The sequence below is a fragment of the Monodon monoceros genome, unplaced genomic scaffold (assembly GCF_005190385.1).
Source record: "Monodon monoceros isolate NGI ecotype Baffin Bay Population unplaced genomic scaffold, NGI_Narwhal_1 Super_Scaffold_19, whole genome shotgun sequence".
Lineage (NCBI taxonomy): Eukaryota > Metazoa > Chordata > Mammalia > Artiodactyla > Monodontidae > Monodon > Monodon monoceros.
The window spans coordinates 10,980,175-11,003,869 of record NW_021703775.1 but is presented as its reverse complement, the minus strand read 5'-3'; the positions used below and the strand labels follow the sequence as shown (position 1 = coordinate 11,003,869).

General features: G+C 41.9%; 1 protein-coding gene across 2 annotated transcripts in view; it reads right to left on the bottom strand.

Annotated features, from left to right (window-relative positions):
- MERTK (MER proto-oncogene, tyrosine kinase) overlaps window positions 1-23,695 on the bottom strand; it is a 113,632-nt gene that overhangs the window by 25,625 nt on the left and 64,312 nt on the right. For both annotated transcript variants that reach the window (XM_029232082.1, XM_029232083.1), the window contains 4 exons: window positions 22,062-22,213; window positions 8,365-8,518; window positions 4,603-4,756; window positions 1,515-1,600 (listed from right to left, as the gene is read on the bottom strand). In XM_029232082.1, coding sequence (XP_029087915.1) covers window positions 1,515-1,600; window positions 4,603-4,756; window positions 8,365-8,518; window positions 22,062-22,213 — 546 coding nt within the window. The remainder of the gene's footprint in view (window positions 1-1,514; window positions 1,601-4,602; window positions 4,757-8,364; window positions 8,519-22,061; window positions 22,214-23,695) is intronic.

Here is a 23,695-nt window from a genome sequence, read left to right as displayed (position 1 = left end):
GATTATAAAAATCAGAACCATATTTCCCTTCCCATTGGGTGGTAGCAGCAGCTGGCAATCCGATTCATGCAGGGGAGCTTTGCCCTTGACTCTAAAGGAGTGAGGAAGCTAAGTCAATATTCTTTCTTTTCTTTTTTTTTTTTTTTAAATATTTATTTATAAATTTATTTGGCCGCGCTGGGTCTTAGTTGCAGTATGCAGGATCTTAGTTGCTGCGTGAGGGATCTTCGTTGCGTCACGCAGGATCTAGTTCCCTGACAGGGGATCAAACCCGGGCCCCCTGCATTGAGAGCTCGGAGTCTTAACCACTGGACCACCAGGGCAGTCCCCAGTCAATATTCTTTCTAGTGGAGCATTTACTAGTATACCTCTAAGTGTGGGATACAAAAAAAGTCATCAGGACACCTCCCCTGCCCTTCCATGCCAGGGAAGGTGGCACAGAATCCACAGGAAACATGTAGAGAACAAGGTACAGTTTGTTTTACATATGGTATATAGAACTTCATTATAATGACACAGAAAGTGCTAAATTGAATACTTGGTGGGGGACTGAAGGTTAAGATTTTCTATGAGGTGTAGATATGCGGCACAGACAATCAGTGTTATCAATAAAGGCTGTTAACCAGGAGAGGGAGACCAATTCAATAGCCATTTGGCAAATGATTCAGTCTGTGCCATAGTTAGGGAACGAGCAAGACTTAGAAAGAAAAAAAAAATGTGGTAATTACAAAGGACACATTAGCTTTTAGTGAAAAAATTTTACCCAAATAGTGCTTCAATCAAGGAAAGAAATTGGTCTAAATGACAGATTTTTTTAAATGCAAGAATAGACATCTAAAAGGCAAAATTTCTAGATTAAAGAAGTAATAACATCCTACATCAAATGAATTTTTGTTTCATAGTAACCTGCCTTCCATCATCCTTATATTTATTTGTTGTTGTTTTGTTTTTTGGCAAACATCCTGAAGCTTGAATTTGATAATATTCACACACTTCCAACACTGTTTCTGAAATTATTCAAGAACACAGCTATCTGTCTATTCCCATTTTTTGAAACTAAAAGAGTTCCCGCTCTGATTCAGCAAAGCTCAAACCATAACTGTCACAAAGTATGCTAGCAAATTGTTCCCTGACTTGGTTGTCAGGAAAAAACAGGAAATGAGCTCAAGATTATGACAGTTGCTTTGCTGTTTCCTTTAAATCCCTCTGCCCACATCTTCTCCTCTCACCCTGAGAGTTCCTTCTTCCCTCCATGTTTCATGGTATCGGGAGTCCTTAACCCCGGTCACTTCACCGTGGGTCCAGCTCCAGATTTCCAGGAAAGCGGCTAGTAGGGAAGCCCCGGGCCATGTCTGACTCTCTACTTGTTGGTTTTCAGAGACATTTTGCATATTAAAGATAGACATTCTTCGACTCCTTTGGCTTTTGTTAGAAATCTATCAATTAATTTGTGGTTTTCTTTGCTCTCAACTATTTTAACTTTTGCCAAAACAGAGAAATGAGAGTCAACTTACAGGTGAGTTCAATGGCTCGCCGACAGAAGGACTTCTTTGCTATGTAACTGACAACCAATTCTGAATCCTCCTCTGTGAAGGCGCTCCTGGGTGAATGAGAACAGACATCTCACACAAGCAGCAGAAGGCTACCCAGGTTGGGGCTGGTTCCACAAGATGCTACTAAGCTTCTGCCTGTTAAAAGGGCTCTTCTAGTACAAAGACCTTTCTCACTGGGAGAAATAGGCTTCTTTCCTTAGATCCATTTTAGGCTTACCTGGCAATATCAAACAACCCTGTCTAGGAACCATCAAGAGCTGAGAACAACTGATAAGCTCCCAACGGCCAAAGCTGCAACAGTTTGAGCAACACAGTAGTTGTATTGGATTATAAGCCAAAGTATAAAATGAATATTCATGAGTCCAGACTGATAATACACACACACACACACACACACGTGTGTGTGTGTGTATATGTGTATAAATAAATAAATAAATAAAATGGGGGAAAGAGAGAAGTCTCCTGCGCAGAAGAATTCCAAATATTTTATGTAGATACTCTGCCTCTAAGAGATGGGGGTAGCATTAACTCCTTACCCTGTAAGTGTGAGCTGCATATACGGACTTGCTTCCTAAGAGTCCAGTATAAAAAGGGAGAAAAAATAACTATGGTAGAGAAATCAGGCAGATACCACCTCAGCCAGGTGATCAGGATTAACGTCAACAGTGATAAATCATGTTGACAGTGTGTATCCTCGATGTAATGGGATGAAGGTGGCACTCCACCTCTGTAGTCTTCCACTCAATAACCTGTAACCCCAGTCTAATCACGAGCAGAACATCACACAAATTCCAAGAGAGGGCATCCTACAAAATACCTGAGCAGTACTCCCGGAAACTATTAAGTTCAACAAAAACAAGGAAAGGCTGGGAAACTGCCATGGCCAAGAGGAGCCTAAGGAGACATGAGGACAAAATGTGATGTGGTGTCCTGGATAGGCCTCTGGGAAAGAAAAGGGATATTAGGCAAAAACAAAGGAAATCTGAACAAAGTATGGACTTTGTTAATGACAATGTATTGATATTGTTTGACTGACTGTAGCAAATATACTGTCCTAACATAAAATGTTAATAACAGGGGACCCTGGATGTGATGTATATGGAAAGTCTCTGTACTACCTTCTCAACTTTTCTGTAAATTTAAAACTTTTCTGAAAAATAAAACCTATTTTAAAAAATCCATTTAGTCACTGTTTTAGACTAATTGGTGGCAAGTACTATGAATTCATGAGTCTAAATTATAGACTTAACCTCACGTTATCTTGCATATATAGATTTTAAAAGAGAGAACACATTTAAAAAATAATATATTTGTATGCTAAGTAAAGAATTTGGAAGGATTTATGCCGAAATAGCAACTGAGACCAGGTATAAACCCTGGAGTTACAGGTGGGTTTCACTTTCTACTTTCAACTATTCTATATAATTTGATTCTTAAAAAAACTAGAAGAACGTTACTTTTATAAGTAGAAAATAAAGGTATTTTCATTAAAAAATGAACAAATGAAAGGTGCTTGTACAAAATGAACAAATGAAGAGGGTGTGAAGACCCAAGGAAACTGACTTCAGTATAAAATAATGTATAAAATAAACTGTGATCAACTTTTCACTTGTTTTCGGCTTCTGCTCAGCTTAATGGTTCTTGGAGATAATTTTATTTCTAAATATTTGAAACAGTACTGGAATCTTATTAATATATCTGCTGTACTTTGCAGCCCCACTTTTTGGTAAGTTTTAAAACATTCAACATTAAACTTCTCCAAATTATTACAGCTAGGGTTGAATCAGATAATATCTAAGATCTATTTTGGTGGTAAGCTTTTGGGTTCTGTGGAACCATGAGTTAGTGGAGGACTAGCTGATAAGAATGTTTTCACACGGAGCATTTTCTTCTGTATTTCCTAACTGCTAGACTATAAGCTACATGTGGGCAGCCCCATGCTTGTCTTGTTCATCTCTCTCCATCCAACCCCTAGAACAGGTTCTGTTTTTTGAACATTCCTTCCTTTCTCCACAGATTTGAAATGCAATCTTCATTGTATATTCTATTCCCACACACATACGGGCACCCTGTGATGTCCATACACTGAGTTCTCACCAATACCTCGCTATTCTAATCATTTAACATGTTTTTATACCTAGTAGGATTAGCCCTCTCCACCCAAACTTTTGTGTTTTTCAAAACTGTCTTGGCCGTCTCTGCTCATTTACTCTTCAAGGTAAATTTTCTCTTTTTTTTTTTAAAGATTTTTTTTTGAGGTGGACCTTTTTTAAAGTCTTTATTGAATTTGTTACAGCATTGCTTCTGTTTTATGTTTTGGCTTTTTGGCCACGAGGCATATGGGATCCTAGCTCCCTGACCAGGGATCGAATGTGCACCCCCTGCATTAAACCCACACCCCCTGCATTGGAAGGCAAAGTCTCAACTACCGGACTGCCAGGGAAGTCCCTCAGGTAAATTTTCAAATCAGCTTTTTTCAACAATCCTGCAGCAATTTAGATGGTGATTATATTGAATTTATGGTTAACTTGGGGAAAAATGATCTCTTGACAAAACTGAGCCTTCCCATCTATGAACATGGTACACATCTTTCCATTTATTTGAGTTGTCTTCTGCAATGTCAGTAAAGTTTCATAAGTTTTTCCACAAAGCTCTTGTACATATGTTGGGTTTCTTCTTAGGAACCTTACAGTTCTCGTGCTATTGTGGATGGGATGTCATTCTAGCACTTTGACTTTAATGTATTTTAAAACCAGAATCAAAATATTTTCACAACATTTAATGTCCTAAAAAATATTAAGTTTCCTCTTAAAGGCAAACAAGAAAGGAGGAAAGCAAGAAGAGACTTTGGAAGAAGTAAAAAGCTTTCACTATTGCCTGCCTTTGTGGCACTGGCCTAAGTAAGGAAGCTGCCTCCCCCCCCACGGGGTGTGCATAATACAGGGACCCAGCTGGGCACCGGAGCTGGGCCAGCAGAAGAGGCATTAACGCTTGGCAGAGCAACTTCATCGATACCACCGAGCAAAACATTGTAAACTGAGAAACTTACCCGAACTTTGTCTCCTGGAATCTTTTCCTGATGGCCAGAGATATATATAAAGTCAACCCAATCAAAACAAATCCACAAAAGCAGCCAAGGATGATGAGCACAGGATCTTTGTTGCCAGGTGCTGGGGTTGACGAGGGGGCAAAATTGACCCAACCTGGTAAAACACCAATAGAATCAATTCAAAACATCTCTTTGGGATTCGGGGTAGTTGATTTACAGTATTGGGGAACTCTCTTCATGTCAGTTATGAACGTATAAGCAATTGAAAAAATAGTAAAACTAATATTTAACTGGTACGCTCTAATTTAAAACACTGGAAATATTGAGAATCAAAATGCTTTATTTCTTTGTTAAAAAAAGTATCAAGAGTAGTTTGAACACTGCTTGCCAGCTTCTAGCCACATAGCTTAGGATATAGAGAGAATGTATTTTCCATGCCCTGACAAACGTCATACTCCTTTCCAAGTTTGGATCAGCTTCCAATGTTTTATCCTTTGCGCTTTCAGTGTCGTAAAATACCTCTGTGAGTTCCTTTAATGTTGTGATGAGAAGGCAGAGACTTTGAGTTGCTGCTGAGACATTTTCTTTTCTTTTATTTTAAAAATATATTTATTTATCTATTTACTTATTTGGCTGTGTCAGGTCTTAGTTGCGGCACGTGGGATCTTTTGTTGTGGCGCACGGGCTCTTTGTTGTGGCGTGTAGGCTTCTCTTTAGTTGTGGCGTGCACGGTCCAGAGTGCGCGGCCTCAGTAGTTGCAGTGCGCGGGCTCTCTAGCTGTGGCGCGCAGGCTCACTTTCCCCTCGGCATGTGGGATCTTAGTTCCCCAACCAGGGATCGAACCCGCATCCCCTACATTGGAAGGTGGATTCTTAACCACTGGACCGCCAGGGAAGTCCCTGCTGAGGCCCTGTACAGTATGACAACCCTGCTTACAACCCAGTATGACGATTCAGAGTCTGGGCATTTTGATGAGGATCTGAGCTTAGGAGTCCTGCTGCAAGTTCCTGCTTTGCTTTTCCAGGGGCACCTTTTAAAATAACCATTTAGAGTTGAGCCCCTGAAAAGTTAAGTACAGGCGTTTTCTACCTCCTCTCTACCGCCTGCTCTGACGTGAGATGAAGGACCACCCTTGCCCTGGCTCTCCAACCTCCTCACCCCACACCCGCATCTGGGATCTGTAATAGATCTTGTGACTCTGCTTCCTTTGTGTGGGTGTATTGAAACTGCACAATCAAAATGACCCCAGGGTTTTCACTTCCCCAAAGTGGGAGCTCAGATGCTGAGGGAACTATCTACCCACCCCATGTGGGTGGTGTGTACTCCTCATTCAGTGGGCCATAATCTGCATATTCTCAATTCGGTACATCAGCTTCGGGGCCCCTGACACACCTGTGAAGACTGTGGCCAGTGTAACTTCCTCTGGGACATCTTTCTCCTTTTCAGCACAACCAGTTCACTCATGTGGGTAAGTCCACCTTCACTGAGTTCCCTGGCTGCACATCTCATGGACCAAATGGCAGCAGCATCAACATGCCCACAGTCGACTACTTCTTTCGTAACTCCACACACATTCAATTCAAATTCCACTTCCAACACTATCACTTTTTCTTTCTTCTCTACATTTTCATCTTTCTTCACCAGCTCCGTCTCTCAATTATCTGCTTCTGTGAAATGTCATGTGGGTTCGCCCCTGCGAGACAAGGAAGTAACACAGCTCTATGCCTGTTAGATGCATGTGAACTGAATAAGGAAAGCACGGTGATGAACCACAGACGGACTTTGAAAGAAGTGACCCAACTGGTCACAACCAAGATGCCCCTGTTATTTATGGAGTGATCTGTGCACTGAAGAGCTGGCGGTGAAGTTTATACAATTACTCACAGTTAATATATGCTGGCACCTTAAATTTGAACCATATTGTTGGGGAACAGGTGTGATGTAACTAAACTGTGGTAACTGAAATGTATGCAGACAGGAACCATGCAAAACCAGGACTGCCAGAACAGCAAAGCTTTTTACAGTTTTGGACGGTTTATTATGAATGAAGATGAAAGCTCTGTCATCTTAACCTCTGACTTTTTTTGAAAAAATGGAAGAATAGGACTTCCCTGGCGGTCCAGTGGTTAAGACTCTGTGCTTCCACTGCAGAGGCCGTGGGTTCGATCCCTGGTCAGGGAATTAAGATCCTAGATCCCACATGCCACAAGGTGTGGGGAAAAAAATAATGAAGTATAGTTGATTTACAATGCTGTGTTAGTTTCCGGTGTACAGCAAAGTGATTCAGTTATATGTTTGTGTGTGTGTGTGTGTGTGTATATATATATATATATATATATATATATATAATATATATATAATATATATATTCTTTTTCATATTCTTTTCCATTATGGTTTGTTACAATATATTGAATACAGTTCCCTGTGCTACACAGTAGGACCTAATTGTTTATCTATTTTATATGTACTAGTTTGTATCTGCTAATCTCAAACTCCTAATTTATCCTTCCCCCACCCCCTTTCCCCTTTGGTAACCATAAGTTTGTTTTCTATGTCTGTGTTAAACTCTGATTTTTAACCTGTGCCTCTAGAATCAGAATCTCATTGTCCCTGAAATTCTGCCAGGTAGGCATGCCTTGTGTCCCCAACACCAGTTACTAATGTTCCCTTGGGACTGGGCTTATGGGCTGTAGGAGCTGTAATATGGATCCAATTTGGCACTAAAAGGGAGAACATATCTGAGGGTCACTGGGACAGACATAGGGGGAATCAACGGTCTGTTCCCAAGTCCTGTCTGCTACGGCTACAAAGGCTGTATATTTGGCAAGAACTTGTAAATGCACAAATCATACCCATATAGATGTCTGCGTAGAGTTCACGGTAGCAGTTCATTACCAAACAACCTAGGGCAGGTCAGAGTCAGAACAAAGGCGGCTGCCCTGGTCTACAGAAGCAAACACAGCATTTGGGCCACTTGGGGCACCACGGCATCACCTTGCTTAAGGCCACTCCAACAACAAGAAGAAAACAGCACGCAGGGACGGGCATTTAGCTGAGCGAGCCCAGCGCCGTGTAAAGATGGCTTCTATAGGAAACGCTTCTTGTTCTGTACCAATGAATCACAAAGCATGTTACCTAAGGTTTGAATGGCTAATAACAGAGCAACCTGCACCGCTTAAAGCAAACAAAGAAACGGTGCCAATTCTAGAGAGCTGAGGGTTAGCCACATTGCCTACCCAAAATTCAGTCATGTAGTATGGATGCATTTAAACAAATTCAATACTATATATAAAATAGCTAACTAATAAGGACCTACCGTATAGCACAGGGAACTCTACTCAATGCTCTGTAATGAGCTATGTCGGAAAAGAATCTAAAAAAGAGTGGATATATGTACGTGTATAACTGACTGACCTTGCTGTACACCTGAAGCTAACACAACATTGTAAATCAATTATACTCTAATAGAAGTTAAAAGCAAAACCAAAAAACCTAAATTCATAAGTCCAGTCAAATTCTGGGTTCTGAAAGGGATGAATCTTCCTAGGAAGTTATGACACTGGAGAGTAATAGTAGTGGGAAGACTCAAGGGCACCGACAGCTCTGTGATCAGCGATCAACTATCCTTATCCCTGTGAAATTTCCTTTTGGTCTTTATGCTTCATTCTTAAACAAGCCGTCCATGCCACAGGCTACTCTCTGGCCACCTGTGTGTTGCCCGGACTGATGTTCCGTCAGTCAATCGGGCACCAGCGCTCACCGTGTGCAGGGACAAATATTTTCACTGGGTCACTGAAGGGCCCGACTCCCCCTTTGGTGATGGCTGCAATCCTCACGGTGCACGAGGCGTTGTGGACTTGAACAGAAAGCTGAGCGAGACTGTCGTTCTGGCCGACTTCTTCAGAGAGCTCTTTCTGGGGACAGAGAGGAAAGGAGATACTGAGGCACCAGGGGCCTTGTCGCCCGAGGGAAGTTCTTCCGAGGGAAGCTGCCCCACCCACATCCCAGGGGCAGCGGCTGTGTTCCCACAGCATCCCTTCCTTCACTCAGGCCACAGCCAAGGGAGCCAATAGGCCGGCAGTGATGCAGGACAGGCTGGCAGCATCCTCAGGTCTTGGGTATCTGGGCCTACTAGGGTCGTGCGAACATGGTACTTAGAGGGGTCAGTGAAGAAACCTCTGGAAGAAAGGGAATATGTGGCAGATGCACCCGAAGGCAAAAGCAAGACTGTCTCCTCGACACTCCCGCCCTCAGAACCCCCAGAGAATACTGCCCAGGAGCTGCACCGAAACTTGACACCTGCCAGCTTCCCTGAACCAGCACAAGTGGGCTCGTGTTCCTTGCAATTCTAAGAGTTGTGACTACAGTCTACCTTTAGAAGGGCACTGACACTTTTTCTTCCAGCGACAAACACACAATGTGCTCCATTTTCAAAAATCTGGCTTTACTTATTTTATTTTAAAGCCATCGCTGCACAACTTGACCCATTAAAACATGGGGGATGGGGGAGATTTTTGAAAAAATAACCAGGGGAAAAAAATACTTTCCCCTTTGCTTCCAAACCTTGACTATCATGGTGTTCTCTGGTGCGGGAAACTAATTTTGCCGTTGGGATTGGCTTTTCAAATAGGAACCGCAGGGTTGGTGAAGGCTGAAATGTAGCACTAGGAACATGTCTTTAATTCTGAATTACGGATATTTGTTTTCACAGAGAGATATCACACATGGAGCACAGATATCATGGATCAGCAATGGATAGCAGGGGCCTGGTGTGGGTGGTAACTTCCTCCCCTGGTCACTCATGCTGGTCACTTCTCCCAATGATGCCAGGTGGAACCAGGTCAGCCCTTATGGAGAGGGCAGTCCCATCACTCATGACCAATGGGGACACCTGGGTCAGCCACCTGGACACTGTTTATAATCTAAACAGACAGTGACCATCAGGACCTAGAAACGTCCCCAGACAAGGGATGAAAGGGAAAACTATGGTCTTAATTTGTTTTTTTTTGGTTTTTTAACCCCATTGGACTCAGTGCCTAAAAGATTTGCCATAGATTTTTGTTAATTAGGTAGACAAATTAGTCATTTTTTCTGATATATCAAAAGGCATTTTCTGTATGGCTAACCCAGTTTTGATTATGTGTTAGTTGGTCATTCTCTGTATAATTTGGGGAGGACAGAAACTCATCAAGTAGAGTAACTTCATTGTCAAAGCCCTCACAGTCATGGAACCTTGATGGGCAGCAGAGAAATAGTGCATATACCCCACAGTTTAAAACCTAACAGCTCCTCAAAGTACAAAAGACTTCATGCCTGACAAGGAACGTGGGGCCTGCTCCTGGTGTCACACATTTTGTCTGCAAAGATGCAAACGCAATACCTTGTTTATGAGAAAAACCGTCTTAAAATAAGGGGACACACATAGTTTTGAAAGAATTCAATCCCAAGAAGAAGAGAAATCCTAACAAAACCAAAATTATCCTTTTGGAAATGAACATAAAAGCAGTTGACAACACCTATTCCCATAGGGCCTATAACTCCCTATGAAAACCCAGAGGGGCTACTTTTTAATTTCCACCTCCTACTCTTTGAGTTAATAACTGTAAGGAGTTAATCTGTGAAGTGCTTGAAACAGTGCCTGACCCAGAGCAAAGGTTACCCAAGAGTCACAGTGGCCACCATCACAGTTGGCATTATCCTGAATCTTTTTAAAATTTAATTAACTAATTAATTTTACAAATTTATTTATTTATCTATTTATTTTTGGCTGAGTCGGGTCTTCGTCGCTGCGCACGGGCTTTCTCTAGTTGCGGTGAGCGGGGGCTACTCCTAGTTGTAGTGCGCGGGCCTCTCATTGCGGTGGCTTCTCTTGTTGCGGAGCACGGGCTCTAGGTGCATGGGCTTCAGTAGTTGTGGCACATGGGCTCAGTAGTTGTAGCTCACGGGCTCTAGATCACAGGCTCAGTAGTTGTGGTGCATGGGCTTAGTTGCTCCACGGCACGTGGGATCTTCCCAGGCCAGGGATCAAACCCGTGTCTCCTGGTTAAGGTGGATTCTTAACCACTGCGCCACCAGGGAAGTCCTATCCTGAATCTTGAAGCATGGAAATGATGCCAGCCACCGCTCACTGGGAATCCATTTTGGAAGTACATAAAAAACCATCCCACTTTAGGGGTGGAATTGTAATCAATGTTGAAGTAGTGATTAGAAAGATAAATGATAAACACTTAGTGGAGGTGTCCAATTTTCTCCAAGAATATCCTTAAATAGTAATCTCAAATATAATTTAAACATGATTCCCAATGTTAAAAATTGATGTAATTTATTCATACTGTTTTGATGCCAAATACATAAAGAAAGGTGTGAGCACATCCATATCCCCAAGTATTTTAGTTTTGATCTTGAAAGGTGGCAGAGATCCTTCTAATTTCAGAGAGCTGTAGGAGCCCCCCGCTCACCCCCGTGTGTTATCTCTCTTGCTGTCAGGGTGCAGACCGCCGAAGGAGGGGTCATCTCATTGGCACAATGTGGTCTGGCCACAGGACACAGGTCATGGGTCAGCTGCACATTTCTCATTTAGTGAGCTTTCAATTTCACCAACACAGGCCCATATCTCTAAGAACTTAAAACCTAAAGGCATTGTCAGGTAATGAAATCAGTTTGACTACAGCTTTACTTACACAGAAAACGTACGGACCTTGCCTGTTGGGGAAAGTAATAGCACATCTTTGGAAACACAGTTTATTTTTTCTCATTGTGTGGCTTCAGTGTTGGTCAGGGCAACTGGATATTTGTTTTCACTTATCAAAAAGACCTTAATATCTCCAACTCTGTAGGAATTCACAACCCCACAATTTGTAACTGTAATTAAGAATATAGGTAATTCCCTGGCGGTCCAGTGGTTGGGACTCTGCGCTTTCACTGCCGAGGGCCTGGGTTCAATCCCTGGTTGGGGAACTAAGATCCTGCAAGCCATGTAGCACAGCCAAAAAAGAAAAAAGAATATGGCCCATTTCAAAATTACTCAGGGGGAGACTGGTTAAAGATGGTGGAGTAGAAGTAAGTGGGCTCACTCCCTCTTGCGAGAGCACCAGAATCACAACTAACTGCTGAACAATCATCGACAGGAAGACACTGGAACTCACCAAAATGATACCCCACATCCAAAGACAAAGGAGAAGCTGCAATGAGATGGTAGGAGGGGCACAATCACAGTAAAATCAAATCCCATAACCGCTGGGTGGGTGACTCACAAACTGGAGAACACTTATACCACAGAAGTCCACCCACTGGAGTGAAGGTTCTGAGCCCCACGTCAGGCTTCCCAACACGGGGGTCCGGCGACAGAGGGGGAATTCCCAGAGAATCAGACTTTGAACGCTAGCGGAATTTGACTGCAGGACATAGACAGGACTGGGGGAAACAGAGACTCCACTCTTGGAGGGCACACACAAAGCAGTGTGTGCACTGGGACCCAGGGAAAGGAGCAGTGAGCCCATAGGAGACTGAACCAGACATACCTGCTAGTGTTGGAGGGTCTCCTGCAGAGGCGGGGGGTGGCTGTGGCTCACCACTGGGACAAGGACACTGGCAGCAGAAGTTCTGGGAAGTATTCCTTGGCATGAGCCCTCCCGGAGTCCGCCATTAGCCCCACCAAAGAGCCTGTAGCCTTCAGTGCTGGGTCACCTCAGGCCAACCAACCAACAGGGAGGGAACTCAGCCCCACCCATCAGAAGACAAATGGATTAAACTTTTACTGAGCTCTGCCCAACAGAGCAACACCCAGCTCTATCCACCACCAGTCCCTCCCATCAGGAAGCTTGCACAAGCCTCTTCAATAGCCTCACCCACCAGAAGGCAGACAGCAGAAGCAAGAAGAACTACAATCCTGCAGCCTGTAGCACGAAAACCACATTCACAGAAAGATAGACAAAATGAAAAGGCAGAGGACTATGTACCGGATGAAGGAACAAGATAAAAACCCAGAAAAACAACTAAATGAAGTCAACCTTCTAGAAAAAGAATTCAAAATAATGATAGTGAAGATGATCCGGGACCTCAGAAAAAGGATGGAGGCAAAACTCGAGAAGATGCAAGAAATGTTTAACAAAGACCTAGAAGAACTAAAGAACACCTAGAAGAATTAAAGAACAAACACCTAGAAGAATTAAAGAACAAACAAACAGAGATGAACAGTACAATAACTGAAATGAATAATACACTAGAAGGAATCAGTAGCAGAATAACTGAGGCAGAAGAACGGATAAGTGACCTGGAAGACAGAATGATGGAATTCACTGCCACAGAACAGAATAAAGAAAAAAGAATGAAAAGAAATGAAGACAGCCTAAGAGACCTCTGGGACAACATTAAACACACCAATGTTCACATTATAGGGGTCCCAGAAGGAGGAGAGAGAGAGAAAATATTTGAAGAGATTATAGTCAAAAACTTCCTTAACATGGGAAAGGAAACAGCCACCCAAGTCCAGGAAGCACAGAGAGTCCCAGACAGTATAAACCCAAACAGAAACACAACGAGACACACAGTAATCAAACTGACAAAAATTAAAGACAAAGAAAAAATATTAAAAGCAACAAGGGAAAAAGGACAAATAACATACAAGGAAACTCCCATAATGTTAACAGCTGATTTCTCAGCAGAAACTCCACAAGCCAGAAGGCAGTGGCATGATATACTTAAAGTGATGAAAGGGAAGAACCTACAAGCAAGATTACTCTACCAGGCAAGGATGTCATTCAGATTTGAGAGAGAAATCAAAAGCTTTACAGACAAGCAAAAGCTGAGAGAATTCAGCACCACCAAACCAGCTCTACAACAAATGCTAAAGGAAGTTCTCTAAGTGGGAAACACAAGAGAAGAAAAGGACCTACAAAAAGCAAACCCAAAACAATAAAGAAAATAGTAATAGGAACATACATATCGATAATTACCTTAAATGTGAATGGATGAAATACTCCAACCAAAACATACAGGCTTGCTGAATGGATACAAAAACAAGGCCCATATATATGCTGTCTACATGAGACCCACTTCAGACCTAGGCACACATACAGACTGAAAGTGAGGGGATGGAGAAAGATATTCCATGCAAATGGAAATCAAAAGAAAGCTGGAGTAGCAATACTCATATCAAATAAAATAGACTTTAAAATAAAGAATATTACAAGAGACAAGGAAGGGGTTTCCCTGGTGGTGCAGTGGTTAAGAATCCGCCTGCCAATGCAGGGGACACGGGTTCGAGCCCTGGTCCAGGAAGATCCCACAAGCCACGGAGCAACAAAGCCCATGCGCCACAACTACTAAGCCTGCACTCTAGAGCCTGTGAGCCACAACTACTGAGTCTGTGCACCACAACTACTGAGTCTGTGCACCACAACTACTGAAGCCCGCATACCCAGAGTCTGTGCTCCGCAACAAGAGAAGCCACTGCACTGAGAAGCCCGTGCACCGCAACGAAGAGTAGCCCCCGCTCGCCACAACTAGAGAAAGCCCGTGCACTACAATGAAGACCCAATGCAGCCAAAAATAAAATAAATAAAATTAAAAAAAAAGACAAGGAAGGACACTACATAAAGATCAAGGGATCAATCCTACAAGATATAACAATTATAAATATATATGTACCCAACATAGGAGCACCTCAATACATAAGGCAAATGCCAACAGCTATAAAAGAGGAAATCAACAGTAACACAATAATAGTGGGGGAACTTAACAGCTCACTTACACCAATGGACAGATCATCCAGACAGAAAATTAATAAGGAAACACAAGCTTTAAACGACACAATAGACCAGAGAGATTTAATTGATATTTATAGGACATTCCAAAAACAGCAGATTATACTTTCTTCTCAAGTGCACATGGAACATTCTCCAGGACTGATCACATCCTGGGCCACAAATCAAGCCTTGGTAAATTTAAGAAAATTGAAATCACATCAAGCATCTTTTCTGACCACAACGCTATGAGATTAGAAATCAATTACAGGGAAAAAAACTGTAAAAAACAAACACATGGACGCTAAACAATACGTTACTAACTAACCAAGAAATCACTGAAGAAATCAAAGAGGAAATCAAAAAATACCTAGAGAGAAATGACAATGAAAACACGATGATCCAAAACCTATGGGATGCAGCAAAAGCAGTTCTAACAGGGAAGTTTATAGCAATACAATCCTACCTCAAGAAACAAGAAAAATCTCAAATAAACAATCTAACCTTACACCTAAAGGAACTAGAGGAAGAAGAACAAACAAAACCCAAAGTTAGTAGAAGGTAAGAAATCATAAAGATCAGAGGAGAAATAAATGAAATAGAAACAAAGAAAACAATAGCAAAGATCAAGAAAACTAAAAGCTGGTTCTTTGAGGAGATAAAATTGATAAACCTTTTGCCAGACTCATCAAGAAAAAGAGGGATATTAGAAATGAAAAAGGAGAAGTTACAACAGACACCGCAGAAATACAAAGCATCATAAGAGATTACTACAGGCAACACTCTGCCAATAAAATGGACAACCTGGAAGAAATGGACAAATTCTTAGAAAGGTATAACTTTCCAAGACTGAACCAGGAAGAAACAGAACATACGAACAGACCAATCACAAGTAATTACATTGAAACTGTGATTAAAAATCTCCCAACAAACAAAAGTCCAGGACCAGATGGCTTCACAGGTGAATTCTATCAAACATTTAGAGAAGAGCTAACACACATCCTTTTCAAGCTCTTCCAAAAAGTTGCAGAGGAAGGAACACTCCCAAACTCATTCTACGAGGCCACCATCACCCTGATACAAAAAGCAGACAAAGATACTACAAAAAAAAGAAAATTACAGACCAATATCACTGATGAATATAGATGCAAAAATCCTCAACAAAATACTAGCAAACAGAATCCAACAACACATTAAAAGGATCATACACCATGATCAAGTGGGATTTATCCCAGGGATTCAAGGATTCTTCAATATATACAAAGCAATCAATGTGATACACCATATTAACAAATTGAAGAATAAAAACCATATGATCATCTCAATAGATGCAGAAAAAGCTTCTGACAAAATTCAACACCCGTTTATGATAAAAACTCTCCAGAAAGTGGGCATCGAGGGAACCTACCTCAACATAATAAAGGCCATATACAACAAACCCACAGCAAACATCATTCTCAATGGTGAAAAACTGAAAGCATTTCCTCTAAGATCAAGACAAGGATGTCCACTCTCGCCACTATTATTCAACATAGTTTTGGAAGTCCTAGCCATGGCAATCAGAGAAGAAAAAGAAATAAAAGGAATAAAAATTGGAAAAGAAGAAGTAAAACTGTCACTGTTTGCAGATGACACGATACTATACATAGATAATCCTAAAGATGCCACCAGAAAACTACCAGAGCTAATCAATGAATTTCGTAAAGTTGCAGGATACAAAATTAATGCACAGAAATATCTTGCATTCTTCTACATTAACAACAAAAGATCAGAAAGAGAAATTAAGGAAACAATCTCCTTCACCATTGCAACAAAAAGAATAAAATACCTAGGAATAAACCTACCTAAGGAGGTAAAAGACCTGTACTCAGGAAACTATAAGACACTGATGAAAGAAATCAGAGATGACACAAACAGATGGAGAGATATACCATGTTCTTGGATTGGAAGAATCAATATTGTGAAGATGACTATACTACTCAAAGCAGTCTACAGATTCAATGCAATCCCTATTAAATTACCAATGGCATTTTTTTACAGAACTAGAACAAAAGATCTTAAAATTTGTATGGAGATACAAAAGACCCCGAATAGCCAAAGCAATCTTCAGAGAAAAAAATGGAGCTGGAGGAATCAGACTCCCTGACTTCAGACTATACTACAAAGCTATAGTAATCAAGACACTATGGTGCTGGCACAAAAACATAAATATAGATCAACAAAACAGGATAGAAAGCCCAGAGATAAACCCACACACCTCTGGTCAAGTAATCTATGACAAAGGAGGCAAGGATACACAATGGAGAAAAGACAGTCTCTCTTCAACAAGTGATGCTGGGAAAACTGGACAGCTACATGTAAAAGAATGAAATTAGAACACTCCCTAACACCATACACAAAAATAAACTCAAAGTAGATTAAAGACCTAAATGTAAGACCGGACACTACAAAACTCTTAGAGGAAAACATAGGAAGATCACTCTTTGACATAAATCACAGCAAGATCTCTTTTGACCCACCTCCCAGAATAATGGAAATAAAACCAAAAATAAACAAATGGGACCTAATGAAACTTAAAATCTTTTGCACAGCAAAGGAAACTATAAACAAGACGAAAAGATAACCCTCAGAATGGGAGAAAATATTTGCAAACAAATCAAGGGACAAAGGATTAATCTCCAAAATATAACAGCTCATGCAGCTCAATATTAAAAAAGCAAACAACCCAATCTAAAAATGGGCAGAAGAGCTAACTAGACATTTCTCCAAAGAAGACATACAGATGGCCAAGAGGCACATGAAAAGCTGCTCAACATCACTAATTATTAGAGAAATGCAAATCAAAACTACAATGAGGTATCACCTCACACTGGTTAGAATGGGCATCATCAGAAAATCTACAGATAAATGCTGGAGAGGGTGTGGAGGAAAGGGAACCCTCTTGCACTGTTGGTGGGAATGTAAGTTGATACAGCCACTATGGAGGACAGGATGGAGGTTCCTTAAAAAACGAAAAATAGAATTACCATATGACCCAGCAATCCCACTACTGGGCATATACCCAGAGAAAACCATAATTCAAAAAGACACATGCACCCAAATGTTCATTGCAGCACTATTTACAATAGCCAGGTCATGGAAGGAACCTAAGTGTCCACGACAGATGAATGGATAAAGAAGATGTGGCACATATATACAATGGAATATTACTCAGCCATAAAAAGGAACAAAATTGGGTCCATTGTAGAGATATGGTTGGACTTAGAGAGTGTCATACAGAGTGAAGTCAGAAAGAGAAAAACAAATATTGTATATTAACACATATATGTGGAATCAAGAAACACGGTACAGATGAACCAGACTGCAAGGCAGAAATAGAGGCACAGATGTAGAGAACAAATGTATGGACACCAAGGGGGGGAAGCGGGGGTGGTGCTGGTGGTGTGATGAATTGGGAGATTGGGATTGACATTTACACTAATATGTATAAAATAGATAACTAATAAGAATCTGCTGTATTAAAAAATAAAATAAAATTCAAAAATAAATCAATCAATCAAATTACTTAGGCTAAAATAAAACAAGAAGACTGTGGGTCCATTTTATTACCTCAAAGAACAGTAACCTTCAATAGGGAAAGAACTACCCCATGCGACAACAAACTTGTTCAAAAGGGCTTCAAGGGCACAATCAACAGTGTAAAACCCTCACATTTTACTCTTGAAACCTGTCCTGTTTTCACTTCTTTCTGCTAAGAGGCCATGCTGTGGAATTTGAACAAGAGACACTGTGCTGTGAAGAAAGCCAAGGGCATCTGGAGAAGAGCAGTGGGGCTGTGGAAAGCACTGGCTTTGGAGTCAGTGACACCTGGGTTCTTATTTCAATGCTGCAATTCTAAGCTGTGTGACTCTGGGTAAGTTACTCAATGTTTCTGAGTTTCAGTTTCCTCAAATGAAAACTGAGAAAATAGTATCTTTCTCACAGCGTTTTTGTAAGGTTTAAATGAGGCCTTTTATGTAAAACACTTGGCACAGGGTCTGTAAGTAATCAACGCTGTAAGTAACTGACGACGATTATTATTATTCCTACATTCCTATAACACCTGTAAGGTGCTGTATTTTGATCTTCTTTCCCTATAACTGTAAGGCTCTAGGACAGAAGTGAGCGAGTAGTATCTTTCAAGTCTTGGTGCATTAGAGAAAATCATCAAGGCTGTCTAGTTCCCAAACCAAGAATTTTATTTGACCTGTCCACGGAGCTGCTCTTCATTGTAGCTTTCTCTTCCAGGCAAAAGGTACCATCCTTGATGGATCCTTGGGTTTCAGAAATGTTTCAGACTCCTGTCTGGCCTGTCTCACAAGAACCTCACCTGTTCTTTTTACCTTAAAATGACACTAGCTCGCATGCTCTGCCCTCCTGTGACAGTGAGTGAGAGGCAGAAATGAGGAAAGGGAAGAGGCAGTGGGCACATCTACCCTCCAGGCATGCAGCTTGCTAGGAGGCTGGGGTCTGGGCCCAAGAAAGGAAGCCTTGAGGGCACTGTGGCTTCCCTGTGTCTTTAAATAAGCTGGTTCTACATGTCATGTCTCTTGGCCCATCAAAATCGGCTATGAAACTTCCTTCTGATCAAAGATCTCCACCCTTTCCAAACACAGTTAAACCAGCATTAGAGCCCCAATCCCAAAACAATGAGCTCTACAAGAATGACACGTATAAAAATGAGTCTCTGTCCAAGGTTCGGGCAAATCTCGGTCCAAGGTAAACAGATTTATTTATTGCAGAACACTGGAGAACCTTGAACTTGCCAGTATACACTGTGGGTCTTCCAGAAGGGGGTATAATACGCAGTATTTTATAAACTTATCTGCTCACTGAATTCTCACAGGTCTACTGACACTTTATGGGAATGGGACAAGAAATACCAGTCCACACTCACCAAAAGAATGTCCCATTCAGAGAAATTCTCCTGCTGGTTTAGATGTCAGTCAGGTCCATACATCAAGTTCATAGTGCCATAAATGCCTACAAAGCAAGCTTAAGGTCCTGTGTTCAGATGGTACAAAGATGGGCAAGGCACAGCTCCAGCTTCAGGGAGAACAGATTTTACTTGATCCTGACCTTTGTATTTTAAGCTTTGATTTGGAAGGCAAGGGACAGCAAGAAAAAGAGAGCAAAAAACATTGATGGCTTCATCAAGATACAGTAAATGTCCATACAGTAAATACCAGGAGTTTCTTAGTCTGAAAGTGACACAACAGTTGTAGGATACTGAAGGTACAAATTTTGAAAACTAAATTTCCAGCAAACTGTAATAGCCCACCCAAAGACTACTTCAAGAATGTTCTGAAATTCCATACAAAAAAAACCTCCCTTATTAGAGTAATAAATAAGAATATCTTCCAAAAATATCCAATTTCGTCACCTTACATAAAGAAGATGTAGTTTTAGTAACGGTTTTTTTTCTTTTCAAAAAATATTTATTTTATTTTTATTTATTTGGCTGCACTGGGTCTTAGTTGCTGTGTGTGGGGTCTAGTTCCCTGAGCAGGGATCAAACCCAGGCCCCCTGCATTGGGAGCGTGGAGTCTTAAATGCTGGACCACCAGAGATGTCCCTAGTAACAGTTTTAAAATGAAAATGAAAGGACGATTTCGAGAGGAAGTTGTGTCTAACTCTTGCCCTTCGGAAACGAAGGGAGTTGAGGGAACCGAAGTGATGGGTACAGAGGTCATTTCAAGCTTCACTTTGGAAGGGGGTTTTAGGCCCCTCCCGGGCTGAGCTTCTCTTCAGTGTTCTTATTTGTCTCCAGCTGCAGCTGGTGAGCTGGGAGCTTAGCTGCCTCAGAGAATGTTACCCAAAGTAAAGTGAGCCACTAAGTCTTCTGTTGTCACAAGGCTGTCGTGATGCACAGAGGGTAGCATGAGTACAATGCAAATGACCTTCCTGCTGGGATGATCTAGCATCTCCAAGGAGGTAATGACTGGAAAGGTCACAGCCCTAACTGTGGCGGTATTGTTCTCACTACAGAGGGGAGCATTCTGAACAAAGGGCAGAGAGAATGCAAGGCTGGGTGTTAATGGCACTTGTGTGTTAGGCTCCTTGGCCACGTCATGTCATTTGTAAGGCTTTCATCACTCCTGCCCTTCAGCGCGCCTCTGCTTCAGGGGTCCCCCCTAAAGAAGTATCTTTCACCCACACCAGGGGAGAAGGAGAAAGGATGGCCTGCAGCTCTTCAAAGAAACTGGTTTGTTCCTATATCACTCAAGTGTCTGCTGAGAATCATTATCTTCCACCAACCAAAGTTCCTACTGAATCAGAACGCAATCGCTGGACCTTCATGTATCTCTACTAAGAATGTAGTATTGTAATCAGGAGCCATCCTCTAAGAGAGGCATTTGATTCCCCTGACTCGACAGTGTGCAAATGTGATCAATAGGCCCCTTGCACAAATGGTCTGAGACAAAAGACCAGGAAGTGAGAGACTTCTTATCTCATAGCTGCAACTCCCTTAAGCAGGGTTTCGACTGGTACAAGTAGCATCCTTTTATCATCTACTATAAGGCAGAACAAACCATGGATTTCTAAGCTCTCTTCCTTTTCCATCACTACTGCTTCCGACAGTCTGCTTCCTGATAGGTAAACTGAGGCAGGAAAAGAAAAAAAAATAAATTCAAATTGTTCTTTTGGAAGACAGCAGTTTTGGTAAAAGCTGGGTGACATGAGGTTAAAAGTGACCGACACAAAGCCTGGACGTCATCCGTCAGTGCAGCTGTTCACCCCTTTCCTCTCTCGTGCCAAGAAATTGTAACTTTCCTGTGACGCTCCCTACAGATGCCACGAGGATGCTGAAGTCTGACCTATTACCAGGGTTAGATCAAGGAGGACTGTAACAACACAGAACAACAACACAACACAAAACAACAAAGCATGCTTTCCGCAATGGCGGTAAAGAAGAGACAGTCCTGAGGATAAAGCCAGTGCGTCTGCTCTTCTACAGATCCTCTGTGTCATGAGAAGTCAGTGTCACCTCAACCCTCTTCCTTTCTCAAGTGGGAAAGGGGCCTGTCTGGGAGCTGCCCACCTAACCACAGTCAGCTGTCCCCCTCACCACTTCTGTCTTGGGTCAGATGTTCCCGCCATCTTTAGACCTCTCAGCAATCAAAATCAGATGGCCCTCTGGGATTGACTGGAGTCACGTCTAACAAAGCTGTGCTATACAGTACATCCTACAGGGCTGTGCCAATCCACCTGCTAGCCTGCTCGACCCTCTCTTTTGGGGTCCAGTTACTCTTGCCATCCGCTATGAGGCTGGGGGGCTTCCCTGACAATCATCTTCTGGAATTTTCAAGAGGTTATGAATTGCAGGACTGCTAAGCCCGGTAACCCCTCTCAGTAGTTCACACTGTCTTCTTCAAAGAGCCTAAGTTCCCTGAAGGCAAGAATCAGGTGACAACAGAGGATGAGTTCTATTCACATTGACTAATGAAATAAATGAATGGATGAAGAGTGAGTGAGGAAAGTCCCAAAGATTTCTTGGAATTTTGTAACTTTTCAGGCACTTCTAATTTTTACTACATTGTTTATCTCCCGCTGAAAGGTGCCTTGCCTAACCCAATAATATCAGGCCTTTTCACGACAAAAGGAAAGATCCTAAAGCAGTATTAAATCAGCAAATCCAAGAAGACAAGTGCACTCTGTTGAAGTTCAGACTTACAGATGTCTCTGCATTCTGCCACACGTGAGAGATCCGGTAGCCCATCAGTTCCCCATCCTGCCGCTTAATTGGAGGCTTGATCCATTTGACATCCACCTTGTTGCTAGACTCATTCAGAAACATAGTGACATTCAGAGGTGCTACTGACGGGGCTACAAAAGAGAAAGGAGAGAAGGATGAGGAAGTGCGAAGAAAGGCACATAGAGAGTCATTCTCTTCTTGGTTTTTGTACGTTTGTTTTTTAAATTTTCTACGGAAAGCACTCAAATGAGGCTGAGATTAATAGTGGACTTTCATACATTTCTATGAAGATTTATTAAGATATTATATGTAAGTGCTTAGCACAGTGTCTAGTTCATTGTAGGCACTCAGAAAATGTTAGTTCCTCTCATTTTCCAACGCTTCCTTCATGATAAAATCTCTTCAATGTCACATTAAAAAAAAAAAGTGGACTTTCACCTTCTTTTCAATCGAGAAGATATCATGAGTTTAGAAAAGTGAGCTTTGTGTCTAAGATTCCAAACAAAATGATCCCTGCATTTCCTCAAGATGTTTAGTGACAGGCTGGTAGGCAAGGCAGTCCGAGCAAGAAATAGGAAATGCAGAAATAGTTTTGTCTTGTTGCATATAACCTTTGCTCTTTTTAGGCTCTGTGAGCTCTGAAATATATTTTTGGGTTACTTTAGTGTGTTTGACAAGACAGCTTGATATTTCTATCAAACAAATGACTTTCATATTGCAACAATCTTTGTAAGAACCACTCAAATAAAATTCTCTTAAAAAGGCCACACACAGGGCTTCCCTGGTGGCGCAGTGGTTGAGAATCCGCCTGCCGATGCAGGGGACACGGGTTCGTGCACTGGTCCGGGAAGATCCCACATGCCGCGGAGCGGCTGGGCCCGTGAGCCACAGCCGCTGAGCCTGTGGGTCTGGAGCCTGTGCTCCACAGAGGGAGAGGCCACGGCAGTGAGAGGCCCGCGTACTGCAAGGGAAAGGAGCAAAAAAAAAAAACAAAAAAAAAGGCCACACACACTCACACAAGCGCTATGGACCTAGAGATGATCATACTAAGTGAAGTCAGACAGATAAAGACAAATACCATATGACATCACTTATATGCGGAATCTTAAAAAATGATACAAATGAACTTATTTATAAAACAGAAACAGACTCACAGACAGAAAACAAACATGGTTATCAAACGGGAAAGGAGTGGGGAGGGATAAATTAGGAGTTTGGGATTAACAGACACAAACTACTATATATAATATAGATAAACAACAAGGACCTACTGTATAGCACAGGGAACTATATTCAGTATCTTGTAATAAACTATAATGGAAAAGAATCTGAAGAATATATAACTGAATCACTTTGCTGTACACCTGAAACTAACACAACATTGTAAATCAACTCTACTTCAATGAAAGTTTTTTTAAAAAGTAAGCCCTGGGCTTCCCTGGTGGCGCAGTGGTTGAGAGTCTGCCTGCCAATGCAGGGGATGTGGGTTCGAGCCCTGGTCTGGGAAGATCCCACATGCTGTGGAGCAACTGGGCCCATGAGCCACAACTACTGAGCCTGCGCGTCCGGAGCCTGTGCTCCGCAACAAGAGAGGCTGTGATAGTGAGAGGCCC